The sequence below is a fragment of the Podarcis raffonei genome, chromosome 13 (genome assembly GCF_027172205.1).
Source record: "Podarcis raffonei isolate rPodRaf1 chromosome 13, rPodRaf1.pri, whole genome shotgun sequence".
Lineage (NCBI taxonomy): Eukaryota > Metazoa > Chordata > Lepidosauria > Squamata > Lacertidae > Podarcis > Podarcis raffonei.
The window spans coordinates 51481388-51496526 of record NC_070614.1 but is presented as its reverse complement, the minus strand read 5'-3'; the positions used below and the strand labels follow the sequence as shown (position 1 = coordinate 51496526).

The following is a 15139-nucleotide window of genomic DNA, read 5'->3' as shown; positions in this document are numbered from 1 at the left end:
CCCCCAAGGTTCCTGCCACTTCCAGTTCATCAAATCGTTCTTCTCCGTTGGTCAGGATTAACTCCAGGATAGCAGGACCCCCCCCCCTTGCTCCTTGCTTCACCTTCTGAGGAACGATGTTGTCAGCCGAGGAAGTCAAGATTTTATTGGACGTTGCATTTGTAGTGCAGATTTAGACATTAAGCAGGTGTCTGGATGGTTGAAAGCTCCTTGTCTCTGCCACAGTTTGCCTCGTGCAAAAGTTTTGTGATCTTTTCCAGGAAAACAACACCCTTGCCCTCCGGCTAGTTGGGTGGCTTGCAGGATGTTGCCACAACACTCTCAACTTGGTTTCTTCTCCTCTCTTCATACCCAGGTGCTTTCAACAAGGCTGAGTCATGGATTTCTGCACAGCTGTATTTATTATTTACATGTAAAGCTACTGTTCTCTCCCTCTCGGATGGATTTGTTCCTTTTGAGCAATATTCCATATTGCAGTCATGTCTCATCCCACCAGGTCTCAGATCATACCTATCTTCCCATAGTAGGTTTTTGAGTCCATTCTCTCGGTTTTCCATTGACTCTTTGTGTTAGTATATAGATTTTGGTCTGAAGCTCAACATCAAAAAAACGAAGATCATGGCCACTGGTCCCATCACCTCCTGGCAAATAGAAGGGGAAGAAATGGAGGCAGTGACAGATTTTGCTTTCTTGGGCTCCATGATCACTGCAGATGGTGACAGCAGTCACGAAATTAAAAGACACCTGCTACCTAGGAGAAAAGCAATGACAAACCTAGACAGCATCTTAAAAAGCAGAGACATCACCTTGCCAACAAAGGTCCGTATAGTTAAAGCCATGGTTTTCCCTGTAGTGATGTATGGAAGTGAGAGCTGGACCATAAAGAAGGCTGATCGCCGAAGAATGGATGCTTTTGAATTCTGGTGCTAGAGGAGACTCTGGAGAGTCCCATGGACTGCAAGAAGATCAAACCTCTCCATTCTGAAGGAAATCAGCCCTGAGTGCTCCCTGGAAGGACAGATCCTGAAGCTGAGGCTCCAAGACTTTGGCCACCTCATGAGAAGAGTAGACTCCCTGGAAAAGACCCTGATGCTGGGAAAGATGGAGGGCACAAGGAGAAGGGGATGACGGAGGACGAGATGGTGGGACAGTGTTCTCGAAACTGCCAGCATGAGTTTGACCAAACTGCGGGAGGCAGTGGAAGACAGGAGTGCCTGGCATGCTCTGGTCCAGGGGGTCACGAAGAGTCGGACACGACTAAATGACTAAACAAATAAAAAAAAGCAAAAATAGATTTTGGATGCTCTGGGTGTTGTAATTTTAAATGTTTCTCTGCAAAATCATGGGCACCACCTCTGGCACTCTCCCTCTTCCCCACATGGTCTTGCCCTGTATACTTGGCTCAGCACTCATCGCTGGACTTTTGCCTTCCTCCCCAGGGGATTTAAAGTTAAGCTCTCTTGATCAGGCTTTCAAGACTTACAGTCTTAGGAGGTCCATTCAGTATTTCTACTGGCTGTGTTCCTGTGTGGAACATCAGCAGGAGCCTGCAGGAGCCGGTGGGATGGAGGAGGAGCCTTGGCAACCACTCTGATATATCTTGAATATATATATATATTGAATTTGGAGGCAGCAATACTTCCAGATGCTGGTTGCAGAAACCAGAGGAGGAAAGAGAGCTTTTGTGCTTGAATCCTGCTTGCAGGTTTTCCACAGGCATCTGGTTGGCCACTGTGAGAACAGAACGCTGGACTAGATGGGCCTCGTGCCTGAACCAGCAGACGCTTCTTATGTTTTTATGGACGGCCACCAACTTCTTGAGAAGACGTGTCAGGTCTGCACAAACTGCCTCTTAGGAAGATGTTTCCGATCGCCATCACACTGGATGGCGTCTGGGGTGTTGTTCTTAATGCCCCATGGAGCATGGGGGTGCTGCTTCTGCTAATGACTCAGGGCCACTGCCCAGTGACACAGCATGTCTCCTCATTCTTTAGGTCCTGAGAGCCATGCTCTTTCACAGACCTTCTTGCCCTTTGTGTTCTTCTCTCGACAGAGTGACTGCCAGTTAGTGTAGACCAGGGGTGGCCAACTCCCAAGAGACTGCAATCTGCTTACAGAATTAAAAACTGGCGGTGATCTACCTCTGTTTTTTTTGGGTTCAGGTCAAAGTTGTTGGCTTTTTGGGGGAAGGAAAGCAATGTTTTGGGGGGTTTCAGGTTAAAGCTGTTCAGCTTTTTTTAGGGAGGAGGAAAGCCCCGATTTTAAGGGTTTTTGCGGAAAAGGAGGAACAGCCACTCAGCAACAAACAGCCTCACATTGTCAACTCCTTATTCCGTTCTGCAGATCGTGCAACAATGGAGGGCAGGCCGAGGGGGCGGGGCTGGAATCGATTTTAGCAATGCTAAAGAAAGGGACCCAATGATCGACCGCAATCGACCAAAACCTCCTGGGGATCTACCAGTAGATCACAATCGACCTGCTGGACATCCCTAGTGTAGACAGTACAGAGGTAGATGAAACCATGGTCTGACTCTGTGTAGGTCTTCTTGGGTTTGACTTGATGGAAACCTCTGCCCTTAGGTGTCCTCTCAAGAGCGCATCTTGGCTCTGGCTCTCATAAAAAAACCAAAACCTTTCATCCTCCCTAGGAGGATTGAGTGCTCAGATCTCTTGATGAACCCACCATCTTCCTGGACTCCTCCTAAAACTTCCCTACTAAACTTCCTGAGTGAGTGTCTTTCTACAGAGCTGTGCTGATGACTGTTTCGGTTGGCCGGGTGGATCTGTGTGGGGCTGGGGTGGGCGACCCTTAAGAGGGGGCAAGCGTGTGTTCTACATTAGGTGGTCTCCTGGAACCCTCAGACTCTGTGATTCAACAGGAGTTGCCCTCAACTACTTGCCTGGTACAAGTAAGGCCTGTGAGAGGGAGGAGTGTGTCGGAAAGGTGTGTAGACCCGTAGATCCCTTCTGCTGTGCCAGCTTTAATAATAATAATAAATTTTATTTATGCCCCGCCCTCCCCAGCCAAGAGGGCTCAGGGCGGCTAACAAACAATAATAAAAACAAGTTGATTGAAATACAACTTAAAAAACAAGATTAAAATACAACATTAAAACATTAAAATGCAGCCTCATCACAGGAGAAGAAAGGAAAAAGAAAGAGGGGGAGGGAATCAAATTGATTCTAAGCCAAAGGCCAGGCAGAACAACTCTGTCTTGCAGGCCCTGCGGAAAGAAATCAGATCCCGCAGGGCCCTGGTCTCATGAGACAGAGCATTCCACCAAGTCGGAGCCAGTGTTGAAAAGGCCCTGGCTCTGGTTGAGGCTAATCTAACTTCCTTAGGGCCTGGGAACCTCTAGGGTGTTGCTGTTTTTGGACCTTAAGGTCCTCCGTGGGAGATACTGGGAGAGGTGGTCCTGTAGGTACGAGAGCTCCTGGCACCATGTCTGCCCCAAAGATGCCACAGTCCTTGGGTGCACTTTTGATTTCTGCTTCTCTGCCTTTTGCCCTCCTCTTAGGAGATGTTACTTCGGTATCCTTGTACGAGATGGAGGAAGAGAGCCAGGAGGAGTTGGCTATCCCTCCCAGCCCTGTGGAGGAAGAGGCGGATTTGGTAAGTTGGGAAGCCGGGTATATGTGACCTTGCCACAGGGAAGATCTCACATAGCAGGGGGAAAAGGAAGGGTGCCCAGAAGCTTCCAGCTGGACCCACCTTTGAAGGACTGTGCTTGTGTGTGTGTGTGTGTGAGAGAGAGAGAGAGAGAGAGAGATCCAGTCTTTTTGATGCTCTTGCCACCCTTGAAAACATGAAACTACTCTTGCGTAGCTGAAGTCTGTGCAGGCTGAAACAGGTGGTGGGAACGACTGAACCTCCAGTTCTCTTTGCCCTCAGCGTTTAAGAGTTACGGATCAGGTGCGTTTCTCTATCCCAAACTTGGATGTGTTCCTTGACAAGCAGTTGCTGCACCCTGTCACGGAAGCAGCTGTCTCAGTCCAGGAGAAAGACCCCCTTGGCTGGGCGACATCTGCCCCTCTCCAAGGCTGCAGGTGCCAAAGGTTCCTGACCCTGTATGTGACTCCCTTCTGCATTTGGCTAGCTGTCAATGCCAAAGGGAGAGGATGCCTTTCCTGGAGGGAAGTATTGCCTTTCTGACACAGGTGACGTCCGGCTGTTGCGAGGCCCAGAGACGCCTTCCTCCGACAGAGACGCCCTGAACGGGAGACCAGAAAGCAGGCGGGTGCCTGCATGGAACGTTCCACAATTTTGTCACATTTGGGCTAGGAACATCTGGCTCTATGCTTCCATGCCAGATGTTATGCTAATTTGATCCTGATTTCCCAGGTTTTTCTTTGAGAAGCTCTTGGGAATGAGAAAAAGAAGTCTTAAAGTGTTTTGAAAAAAATACATACACTTTTTCTCTCCAGGACCAAAGAGTGGCTACTGCCCAACTCCCCATTTCCTTCTTTTTCAGCCTGCGCTGCTTCTACCCTTAATTTTCTCCCAACCCCCATTTACCTTTTCCTGCGCCTGGAACTGTGTTGCCTTAATGACTGAGCGCCATGATCTGCGGAAGCTCTCTGGAGTGACTGTCTTGCAATCATCTTAACAAATTAGCCCTCTTCTCTCTCCCTCTTTGAGTGCCCCGTGGGGGTTTGGCTGAACAAGGGGAGGCGGAAGAAGATTGTGAGTCTTGGACTCCCAGTTTTCACAAGCCAGGCCCCGCTGGTGACTCGCATGAATCATTTGCGCCGGGGTGGGGTCGGGTGGGGGGTTTGAACTGCGGAAAGCCACAGGTTTTGGGGCGAGGCTTGTCCCCGCATCTTGCAGGCCTGGGGGAGCCAAACTGAATGGTATGGGAAATGTGTGCATGATTTTTTTGTTACCGAAATAGGAGCCTGTAGGGCAGGATGATCAGGACCATGCCAGGAGGGGAAATGATTTTTCACCGTTCCCCCACCCCCTGCACCCCACAGTCCTGATGAAAATTGCCCCCGAAGTGGCTGCTGTTCTTGGGATGTGGAAGGGAATGAGTCCCCGCCCTCCCTGCGTGGTGTTGTCCTGATCAGCAAACCCCCCCCCCCACTCCAACACTTGCTATTTAAAGAACAAGAATCAGACACAACAATTGCATGCACCGATTTTTGCATGCTGTCTAGTTTGTTCCGATTCAGAGGCAGGCTGCTTTTAAACTGGAGGAGTCTACAGCCTCAACCTCCATGAACTGGTGTCCTTTTGTGTGGCCGCTCACACCTTAGACTCAGTCTGATTCCCTGGAATAGCAGGCCAGGCTCTGGGCTTGTATGGTTCCCAGTCCTGCTCCTAAACATGGGGGGGGGGAGGGGGAGATGGTGCAATCTAACGCGGTCTCTGCAAACGGCTCGTCCTGTCGGATGCGCACGCTCTGCCTCCCTTTGCTTGAGCTTGGCCTCTTTCCCTTTTCACTCAGAAACCCTGCATTGAAAGCCGGATCGCCTTGTCTGGCCTCAGAGATGAGATGTGGACAGAGGACCACAAGGCCGCCATGGATCAGTTTCTGAAGGACCCCACCCAGCAGATGCTTGTCTTCTACATTGACGACTTTGCCGGCTTGAAAGTGGAGCCGGTCATGCCATTCCAGGTTGGTTTGGCTCAGTCTGTCACGGACCACCTGAGAGGGCTCCTCTGTGTGTTTGGTAGGGGTAACAATGTGGGAAGGTTTGCTGTTTCCTCCGCAGTGCAAACGCATAAGAGCACCTTGCCCTGTGGCTGAATCTGATCCATCTAGCCTGGTGGCAACATCATGCTTCCAGGAAGCCCACTAGCAGAGTTTGGCCCTCTTCCCCTCTTCTTGCCCTTCAGCACCTAGTATTCAGTGATATACTGCCTTTGAACCAGGAGGCCCCATCTAGCAATAGCCACTGATCCTGAATTTCCCTGGTCCTCTACCTAAGTGGGGCTTTTCCAGCCTTTGATACTTCATTAGTAGGTTTCCAACTGGCCAGATTGTATCAGGAGTTTTTTAATCCATTGCCCACAGGGTGTTTGCCTGCATAGGGTGTAAGGTGGCTACCTTTGTTTCAGTCTTTCTTCTTCTGAAGGTTAGTCTTTTTGCTGTTCTGTATCTCAGATTAAATTACCCCAGATCCCCAGGCTCATGTTTCCCAAAAGCAGTGGGGAATCCAGTTCTTAATTAAAAGCAAAAGGTTGCATGTTTGTTTGTGACAACCTGCCACTCAACCTCTGCCTACTCCCGATTTATTCTCGGGAGGCATTTTGCCTGCTCCGTGGAACAAGTCTCTGTGGCAGGCACCTGTGCTGTGGACGGATGTGGCAGTTATGGGGCTGTAGCAGACACTCTGGCATCAATCAGCCCCAGTGGTCCAGTCCTGGGCACTGAAAATATGTGTAGACTAGACTCAGGGCAGTTTAGAAGCCCTGTTCCCAGAGCTGGAGGTCTCTAGGATAAGTTTCTGCTGATGATCCTGCCGTCTCTAACTCAGCATTTGTCCCCGCAGGAGCAGAAGCAACTCACTTACTTCATCCGCCAAGAGAACGCAGAGATTACAGAAGAGAACTTCCACGAGGTCGTCCAGTTTGGCACTGTCCGGAAGCCCTACATAGATTCCTTGATCCGCAATCTCAACGCCGTGTATCTCCCCCAGCTCTTTCGCAAGTCGACCTGGCCCGAAAGCATAAAGAATGAGTTTTTCTCAGAAATTTACCACTTTATGACCTCTCTCACAGGTAGGACTCCCTTCCCCCCTCCCTTCCTGGATCTGACTTTTATGCAGGGCTGGGCTGGCCATTTTAATGAGTTCTAACTAAGACTTCCCACTAAAGATTTGCCAGATCAAGAAAGGAGATTGCAGCTGAGCATGGTGGTAATTGCTGTTCAACAGTGGGATGGTCTCCCTTGGAGGGTGTCAGAGTCTCCTTCATTGGAGGTTTTTAAACAGATGTTGGATGACCAGCTGTCAAGGATCTTTTGCTGCGATTCCTACATTGGACTAGATGACCATTGGGTGCCTTCCAACTCTAAAATTATGATACTTCAGATCAATCTGCGAAATTCAGTATACCTCACACTCCCTAATGCGCACCAGCATTTCTGCCTGGCCCACATTTTCTCGGCCTCAGAGCTCTTCCTGCTGATATTTCATTACCCATCCTGTTCTTAGGCCGTGAGAGGAGGTTTCCCCCAGAAGTTGCATCCTTTCTCAATACTCTGTTGCTGACACCTTTCCTTTGAGCAGGAGGAATGTTGCTGTGACATCACAGCACCACCGCTAGTGGTTATAGAAGGCCGTCCTATTCTCCAGGTGTTATGTACTGAGTTGAATAGGATCCAAAAGGCAGCAGTCTGATTGGTCCTAGAACAATAGGATCCAAAATGCAGCAGTCTGATTGGTCCTAGAACAATAGGATCCAAAAGGCAGCAGTCTGATTGGTCCTAGAACAATGCAGTAGTATGATTGGTTGGCAGGAACTACCCAATCATGCTCCAGATAGAAGTGAATCCACAACCTGATTGGCTTACAGTAGAATTCCGGAATTAGCCAATCATGTGCAGCCCATTGTGTAAATAATGTATATAAAGCAGATACTTTGAGGGGACATTCATTCATCTCTCCTCACCACTATGAGCTGAATAAAGAGCATGAAATCACTTTGCGACTCTGAGTATATTTCACCAAGGAATGCATTGCCGGCAGCAATGACTGTGGCGCACTGCTTGGAGGCCGGATCTGCTGTCTCCTCAGTAGCTCCCCCCTCCATGCCACCTCTACAGCCATCTCTTGGTGAATAGGAGGCGCTGCTGGGCTCCTCCTACCCACATAGATCATTATTCCCCCCTTGATCTTGATGTCGATCTCCACTCACCATTTCATCCCTGGCCAGGGTGGGGTGGGGCACCATTTTGTGGCTCGCCTCAGGCGTCAAAATGTCTTGGGCCGTTCCTGGGTTACCGGGTGGCTACCTGACCAACAGAAAACAACCAGCCTTTTGCCTAGGTTGACACATCAGACTGCCAGTATGCTTAGTGCAGGCATGGCCAAACTTGGCCCTCCAGCTGTTTTGGGACTACAACTCCCATCATCCCCAGCTAACATGATCAGTGGTCAGGGATGATGGGAATTGTAGTCCCCAAACAGCTGGAGGGCCAAGTTTGGCCATGCCTGGTAGTGTCTTTGTACTCACAGAGTTTATTGGTGCCTTGGTCTTTCCCCCAGTCACCCTTAAACTTGTGCATGTCGGAATGTATCCCTGCATTTCTTGTTATTATGGAAGGCATTAGGGAAGCTGAGTGCATTTGCTTAAACGTGCCACCTGCATAAATTACTCCCATGAGGTTTTGCTTTCCCACACAGCTTGGGACATTGGGTCAAGGGAGAGGGCTGTGCGGTAGCAGGTGTGTCAAATGCGGTTACTATTGCCGCCCTGCTGAGGAACCGTAAACAATCTTTCCCGTTCTGTGTCTTATGAGAGAGCCCTTCCTTCCTTCCTTCCTTCCTTCCTTCCTTCCTTCCTTCCTTCCCTCCCTCCCTCCAAGACCCCCACAAACAGCAATTTGCCTTTCTGCTTTGTCACTCTTTCTCCGTCTTTGTCCCTCTCTAGACACTCGCTCCAAAATGAGGGGCCGCACCATCCTCTACATCCCAGTCGAGTCCCTGACCATCAAGACGGAGATGGCTTTGAAGGACAAAGCCCTGGTTCAGCGGCTGGAGAGTGAGTGGCGGATCTCTGGGGACTTGGGCCCTGGAGGTGTGGGGGGTGGGGGGGTGGTAACAGGATCAGCAGGAGAGGAAGACCGCTGATGGGGAGGATGAAGCTTGACCGAGAGGCTTGCCAGCCGAGCAGCAGTGCTTGGACTGTAAGTGAATTAACCCCTCGCAGCATATGAGCTGCATCCATCATTCCCAATCACAGAAAACAGGTTTGTCAGGCTGTGAACGTCTGCAGGGCCCCTTTGTGGGGTTATTAGTTCTGCTGCAGGCGTTTTCTGTCAGGAAATGGAAGGCAGGGGCAGGTTAGGCCTCTCCCTAGCCCTCCATCCTACCTTCACGGGTTGGTGAAATTGCTCCTCTCCTCTCCCCCATCCCACCTCCCATCTAAATTCAGCACCACGCACAGAACACGATGTGCAAATGGAGAAAACAATGGCACCGGGATGACCCACACACAAACGCACACTTTTTCTGCATTTTTTGAGCATTCCTTATTATTCATTTTTCCATCTGTGCTGGCAAGATCTGGGGGAGATGTGCAGGCTGGGGGAGAGAGAATGACTAGGAGGCCTGGGAGCAGACAGGCTGCCATGTGTCAGGAAGAGAAGAGAATGGCTGCAGGGCCCAGAAATTTCCTTCAAGCGCTGCTTGGATCCTTCGATTTGTTGAGGAGACTTTCACCTGTCCAAGGAACATCCTTCTAGAGATCTGTTTTGGAGTCCATGTGGTGGGATTTGAAGTGAGCACGAAGCATTTCCTGCTCTTGTGCCCATGAGAGCTAGAGATTTGATCTATTCAAACAGACATAAACCTTTCCTCGACTCCATGCCCAGCACAGCCCACCACAGTGCTTCCTCTTTGTGGGTTTGGGAGGTGCAAAGGAGACACTGTAATCCGGGAGATGCAGTAACACCTGTGTGCTTCAGCAATTCCCCTTGAGGTTACGAAATTAAAAGACGCCTGCTCCTTGGGAGAAAGGCGATGGCAAACCTAGACAGTATCTTAAAAAGCAGAGACATCACCTTACCAACAAAGGTCCGTATAGTTAAAGCCATGGTTTTTCCAGTAGTGATGTATGGAAGTGAGAGCTGGACCATAAAGAAGGCTGATGGCCGAAGAATGGATGCTTTTGAATTCTGGTGCTGGAGGAGACTCTTGAGAGTCCTATGGACTGCAGGAAGATCAAACCTCTCCATTCTGAAGGAAATCAGCCCTGAGTGCTCCCTGGAAGGACAGATCCTGAAGCTGAGGCTCCAAGACTCTGGCCACCTCATAAGAAGAGAAGACTCCCTGGAATAGACCCTGATGTCGGGAAAGATGGAGGGCACAAGGAGAAGGGTACGACGGAGGACGAGATGGTTGGACAGTGTTCTCGAAGCTACCAGCATGAGTTTGACCAAACTGCGGGAGGCAGTGGAAGACAGGAGTGCCTGGAGTGCTCTGGTCCATGGGGTCACAAAGAGTCGGACACGACTAAATGACTAAACAACAACAACACAACAAAGATAACAAATAATATTCCGTTCTCTGGAATGGTGGAGCAGTCCATTGAGGAGCAAGTGTTGATAATTTGGGGAGAGAATGAGGAACTCTCAAGAGCAGGCATAGGCAAACTCGGTCCTCCAGATGTTTTGGGACTACAATTCCCATCTTCCCTGACCACTAGTCCTGTTAGCTAGGGATCATGGGAGTTGTAGTCCCAAAACATCTGGAGGGCCGAGTTTGCCTATGCCTGCTCAAGAGAGCTGGAATTTAAGCAGACTGGCCAACCAATTCATAAACCCACCATGGCGGATCTTGTGGTTTATGTTATAATTCTGTTCGCACTAAGTGGTTCCTTTCTGCAGAAGCAGAGCCCTGGTGTATCTCATACCAAGACTCCACCTTGTCCAGCATCCTATTCTCACAGTGGCCTACCAGATCCCTCCAGGGTACCCCAAAGACCTAGAAGGCCAAGGCTCCCCCCCTCTTTTTAGCTTCCAACAACTTACAGACCTCCCATAAAAACCTCAGAAAAGCTCAGCAGCTGCACCAGATCCAAAGGCCCAGTGCCTACACGAAGCCAGAAAGCAGGACCAGAGTGCAGCAACCATGCTCTCTCCTCTTGTCACCATCAGCAACCGGCTTTCTGATCCTGGAGGCTGCTGCACGGCCATCTTGAAGGGGAGCCATTGGTAGCTTTCTCCTTCTGTATGGTCTTGCGGTCTTGACTATGCTACCACTCAGTGGATTTGTAACTGGCTGTCTGACCGAACCCAAAGGGTGCTCATCAATGGTTCCTCTTCATCCTGGAGAAGAGTGACTAGTGGGGTGCCACAGGGTTCTGTCTTGGGCCCGGTCTTATTCAACATCTTTATCAACGACTTGGATGATGGACTCAAGGGCATTCTGATCAAATTTGCAGATGACACCAAACTGGGAGGGGTGGCTAACACCCCAGAGGACAGGATCACACTTCAAAACGACCTTGACAGATTAGAGAACTGGGCCAAAACAAACAAGATGAATTTTAACAGGGAGAAATGTAAAGTATTGCACTTGGGCAAAAAAAATGAGAGGCACAAATACAAGATGGGTGACACCTGGCTTGAGAGCAGTACATGTGAAAAGGATCTAGGAGTCTTGGTTGACCACAAACTTGACATGAGCCAACAGTGTGACGCGGCAGCTAAAAAAGCCAATGCAATTCTGGGCTGCATCAATAGGAGTATAGCATCTAGGTCAAGGGAAGTAATAGTGTCACTGTATTCTGCTCTGGTCAGACCTCACCTGGAGTACTGTGTCCAGTTCTGGGCACCACAGTTCAGGAAGGACACTGACAAACTGGAACGTGTCCAGAGGAGGGCAACCAAAATGGTCAAAGGCCTGGAAACGATGCCTTATGAGGAACGGCTAAGGGAGCTGGGCATGTTTAGCCTGGAGAAGAGGAGGTTAAGGGGTGATATGATAGCCATGTTCAAACATAGAAAAGGATGTCACATAGAGGAGGGAGAAAGGTTGTTTTCTGCTGCTCCAGAGAAGCGGACATGGAGCAATGGATCCAAACTACAAGAAAGAAGATTCCACCTAAACATTAGGAAGAACTTCCTGACAGTAAGAGCTGTTTGACAGTGGAATTTGCTGCCAAGGAGTGTGGTGGAGTCTCCTTCTTTGGAGGTCTTTAAGCAGAGGCTTGACAACCATATGTCAGGAGTGCTCTGATGGTGTTTCCTGCTTGGCAGGGGGTTGGACTCGATGGCCCTTGTGGTCTCTTCCAACTCTATGATTCTATGGTTTCCCCCTATCTTCTTTTTAAAGCCATCAAAGCCAACAGGCAACCCAGCACCTTACTGAGTCTTAAGTGTTCATAAGGCACCTCAGAGGGCATCTACCCACCGGCTGCTGCAGGAAATCTTGTGGCAGTGAGTTCCAGAAGTAAATAATGCCCCATGGAAAGAAGGACTTTTCTTTCGTCTTTTGTGAATCTTCCGCTGATCTGTTTCATAGGGTGACCCTACGAAAGTTCCACTTTTCCTCACTTTCAGCACATCATGCACAATTTTATAAACCTCATGTATTATGTGTCATACCAGCTTCCTGCCCTCCTCCCAGCACCGCCCCCCTTCCCCCCCCCAAAGGCTGCCTTGTGACAGGCAGGCGGCTGATGTATAAGATGCTAGTGGGGGTGAATCATTCTTCGCCCTTCTCTCCAGCACCTTTTCTCCTCAGATCTATTAAAAATCCTGCTTTTGTTCTTATTTTGGGGGAAGAGGGCTGGTGGTGGTGATGCTGAGGGGAAATGTGCACACACCAAAAATCTTGAGAATAAGAATGTGGGGTGGGAGGGAGAGGAACTTTGGCCCTTCACCTCAAAATCAGAACCGTGTGTGGTTTTGTTCTCGTGGTACAAGGAGTCCACTGCTTTCACCACTAAGGGTGCTTCCAGACAGGGATGATATCTCACAAACGGGGCTCCGAGATCTGATTTGTTCTGTGTCCACATTCACGCAGTTGAAGTGTTGGTGTTGACCTTTAAAGCCCTAAACGGCCTCGGCCCAGTATACCTGAAGGAGTGTCTCCACCCCCATCGTTCTGCCCGGACGCTGAGGTCCAGCTCCAAGGGCCTTCTAGCGGTTCCCTCATTGTGAGAAGCAAAGCTACAGGGAACCAGGCAGAGGGCCTTCTCAGTAGTGGCACCCACCCTGTGGAATGCCCTCCTATCAGATGTCAAAGAGATAAACAACTACCTGACATTCAGAAGACATCTTAAGGCAGCCCTGTTCAGGGAAGTTTTTAATGTGTGACATTTTAGTGTATTTTTGGTCTTTGTGGAAGCCGCCCAGAGTGGCTGGGGAAAGCCAGCCAGATGGGCGGGGTACAAATAATAAATTATATTATTATTATTATTATTATTATTATTATTATTATTATTATTGAAGGCTTTCACTTTCCATAGCTGTTCTGCGGTTTCGCATCCACACCAGTGGGATGTCCTCGATCAAATCTTTCCGTTTACTGGCCCCTCCCTTCAAGGACAACACCACCCTCCACTAACATTTCCGCAGGTGGCGCTGTGGTCTAAACCACTGAGCCTCTTGGGCTTGCCGATCAGAAGATTGGCGGTTCAAATCTGCACAATGGTGTGAGCTCCCATTGCTCCGTCCCAGCTCCTGCCAACCTGGCAGTTTGAAAGCACGCCAGTACAAGTAGATAAATAGGTACCACTGTGGCAGGAAGGTAAACGGTATTTCCGTCTGCTCTGGTTTCCGTCACGGTGTCCCATTGCGCCAGAAGCAGTTTAGTCCTGCCGGCCACATGACCCGGAAAGCTGTCTGTGGACAAACGCCGGCTCCCTCGGCCTGAAAGTGAGATGAGCGCCGCAACCCCATAGTCGCCTTTGATTGGACTTAACCGTCCAGGGGTCCTTTACCTTTTCTTACCCCATTATGGGCAGGTTCTGAATCTGCGCATGTGGACCTCTAAAAAATAATAACATCACAGTAAGTGTGGAAGAGCAAATATCGTCAACCCTTAGCTGTCATGTTTCATGATGAGCGGAATGGAGCTTGTCATTTTTGGTGGAAGTGGCAACATTGAGCAACATTGGACTGATGGTTGGGCTCAATGTAAGGCAGCTAGCTGTGACACAGCTTATTCCTTCATGGGATCTCTTCATCCCGGGTCTGGCCACTGCTCCTGAACCTGCCCCAGTTGGCATCCTGCATATTTCAAAGGGCTGCTCTCCGAAATACAAATGGTTTATGCCCTCCATTTGTCCCTGCTGCTCAGCCCATAGCACCTATTTTCTTTATCCCAGCACTCGAAGGTACACAAGTGAGGCATCCCTGGACATTGTTTTGCCAGAGCACAGCCCCTGGGAAGCAGCAAGGGACACCTTTGCTATTCTGGGTGTTAAAAATGCACAGTACTTGGTTTTATTTTACTGCTGTTCTTAATGGGCACATTACCCATCCTGAGCCTTCAGGGTACGGAGGCTTTGAGAGGCCTGTTCTGTCCTTTGTTTTCCTTATCTTGCCAGGGTCCCTCTCTGCGCCTTAAGGGAAAGGGCACGACCTGCCTGCTCCAGCCTATTCATCTGCCTCAGGGCAGAGAGGAGAGAAAAACCCAATATATATATATTTCTCTCTCTCTCTCCTCTCTACCCCTTTGCTCAGGAACTTCTGGTAACCTCTCTTAGTGCATTTTGAGTGACATTCTTGGGCTGGGGGGCACTTTCTTCCCCACACTCCCAGAGTTCCCCTTTGAAGTGAAACCGGGGATTGCAGAGCCCAAAGAGAGGCTTGAGAACTGAACCAGAGCAGGCCTTAAATGCAGAAAAGACATTGGCCGAGCTGCCACTTGTGGCCATACGACAGGCTGGGGGCATCACAACTGTCCCCCCACTTTCCCGACATAGTGGTCCCCTGAGGGGATTTCTCCCTCAGCTGTTCTCCTCCAATACTTCTGGTTTTGGAGCCAAGTTGAAGGAGAAATTACCTCAGGGCACGCATTGCAGGGAGAAAAGTCTCTGGGGGTGCGGGCGCACGGCACCCCCATATGGACCTTCCTTTTGTGCTTTGAACCGAGCCTCCTGTGTTTGAAGAGGCAGGCCCGCCGCCATCTTGTGCAGCTTGTCTCTCCGGGCCCGTCCCGCCATCCCATTGCCCCATCCGCGTCTCGTCCCCTTTGTCTCCCAGGGGCTGCTGGTTCTGTTACTGCCCCTCAGGCAGAAAGGAGAAGAAAGGCTGAAGCGCCGGCGAGAGAAATCGCCAGTCAGATCTGGCGCAGCAGCTCGTTTGTTCCGCCCTGCGCAAATTCAATTGAACATCTCGCTACGGACAAGGGGAAAAGATGTTGACTGAATTATGCAGCGCGTGTGTGTCTATTAGGAATAATAAAGCAGAGCCTGGGAAAGGTGTGCCTCACCAGGGGTTGTTCGGTCCTTTTCTTCCGT

General features: G+C 49.9%; 2 protein-coding genes across 4 annotated transcripts in view; both read left to right on the top strand.

Annotated features, from left to right (window-relative positions):
• The window catches only part of TNFSF13 (TNF superfamily member 13), a 239485-nt gene extending 231886 nt beyond the window's left edge, over window positions 1–7599 (top strand). Inside the window, exon 4 of the transcript XR_008327302.1 lies at window positions 7300–7599. The gene's annotated coding sequence lies outside the window, so the exon portion shown is untranslated. The remainder of the gene's footprint in view (window positions 1–7299) is intronic.
• DNAH2 (dynein axonemal heavy chain 2) overlaps window positions 1–15139 on the top strand; it is a 136873-nt gene that overhangs the window by 14279 nt on the left and 107455 nt on the right. For all 3 annotated transcript variants that reach the window (XM_053362060.1, XM_053362059.1, XM_053362058.1), the window contains exons 3-6: window positions 3519–3613; window positions 5448–5618; window positions 6496–6724; window positions 8597–8707. In XM_053362060.1, the coding sequence (XP_053218035.1) occupies window positions 3519–3613; window positions 5448–5618; window positions 6496–6724; window positions 8597–8707 (606 nt within the window). The remainder of the gene's footprint in view (window positions 1–3518; window positions 3614–5447; window positions 5619–6495; window positions 6725–8596; window positions 8708–15139) is intronic.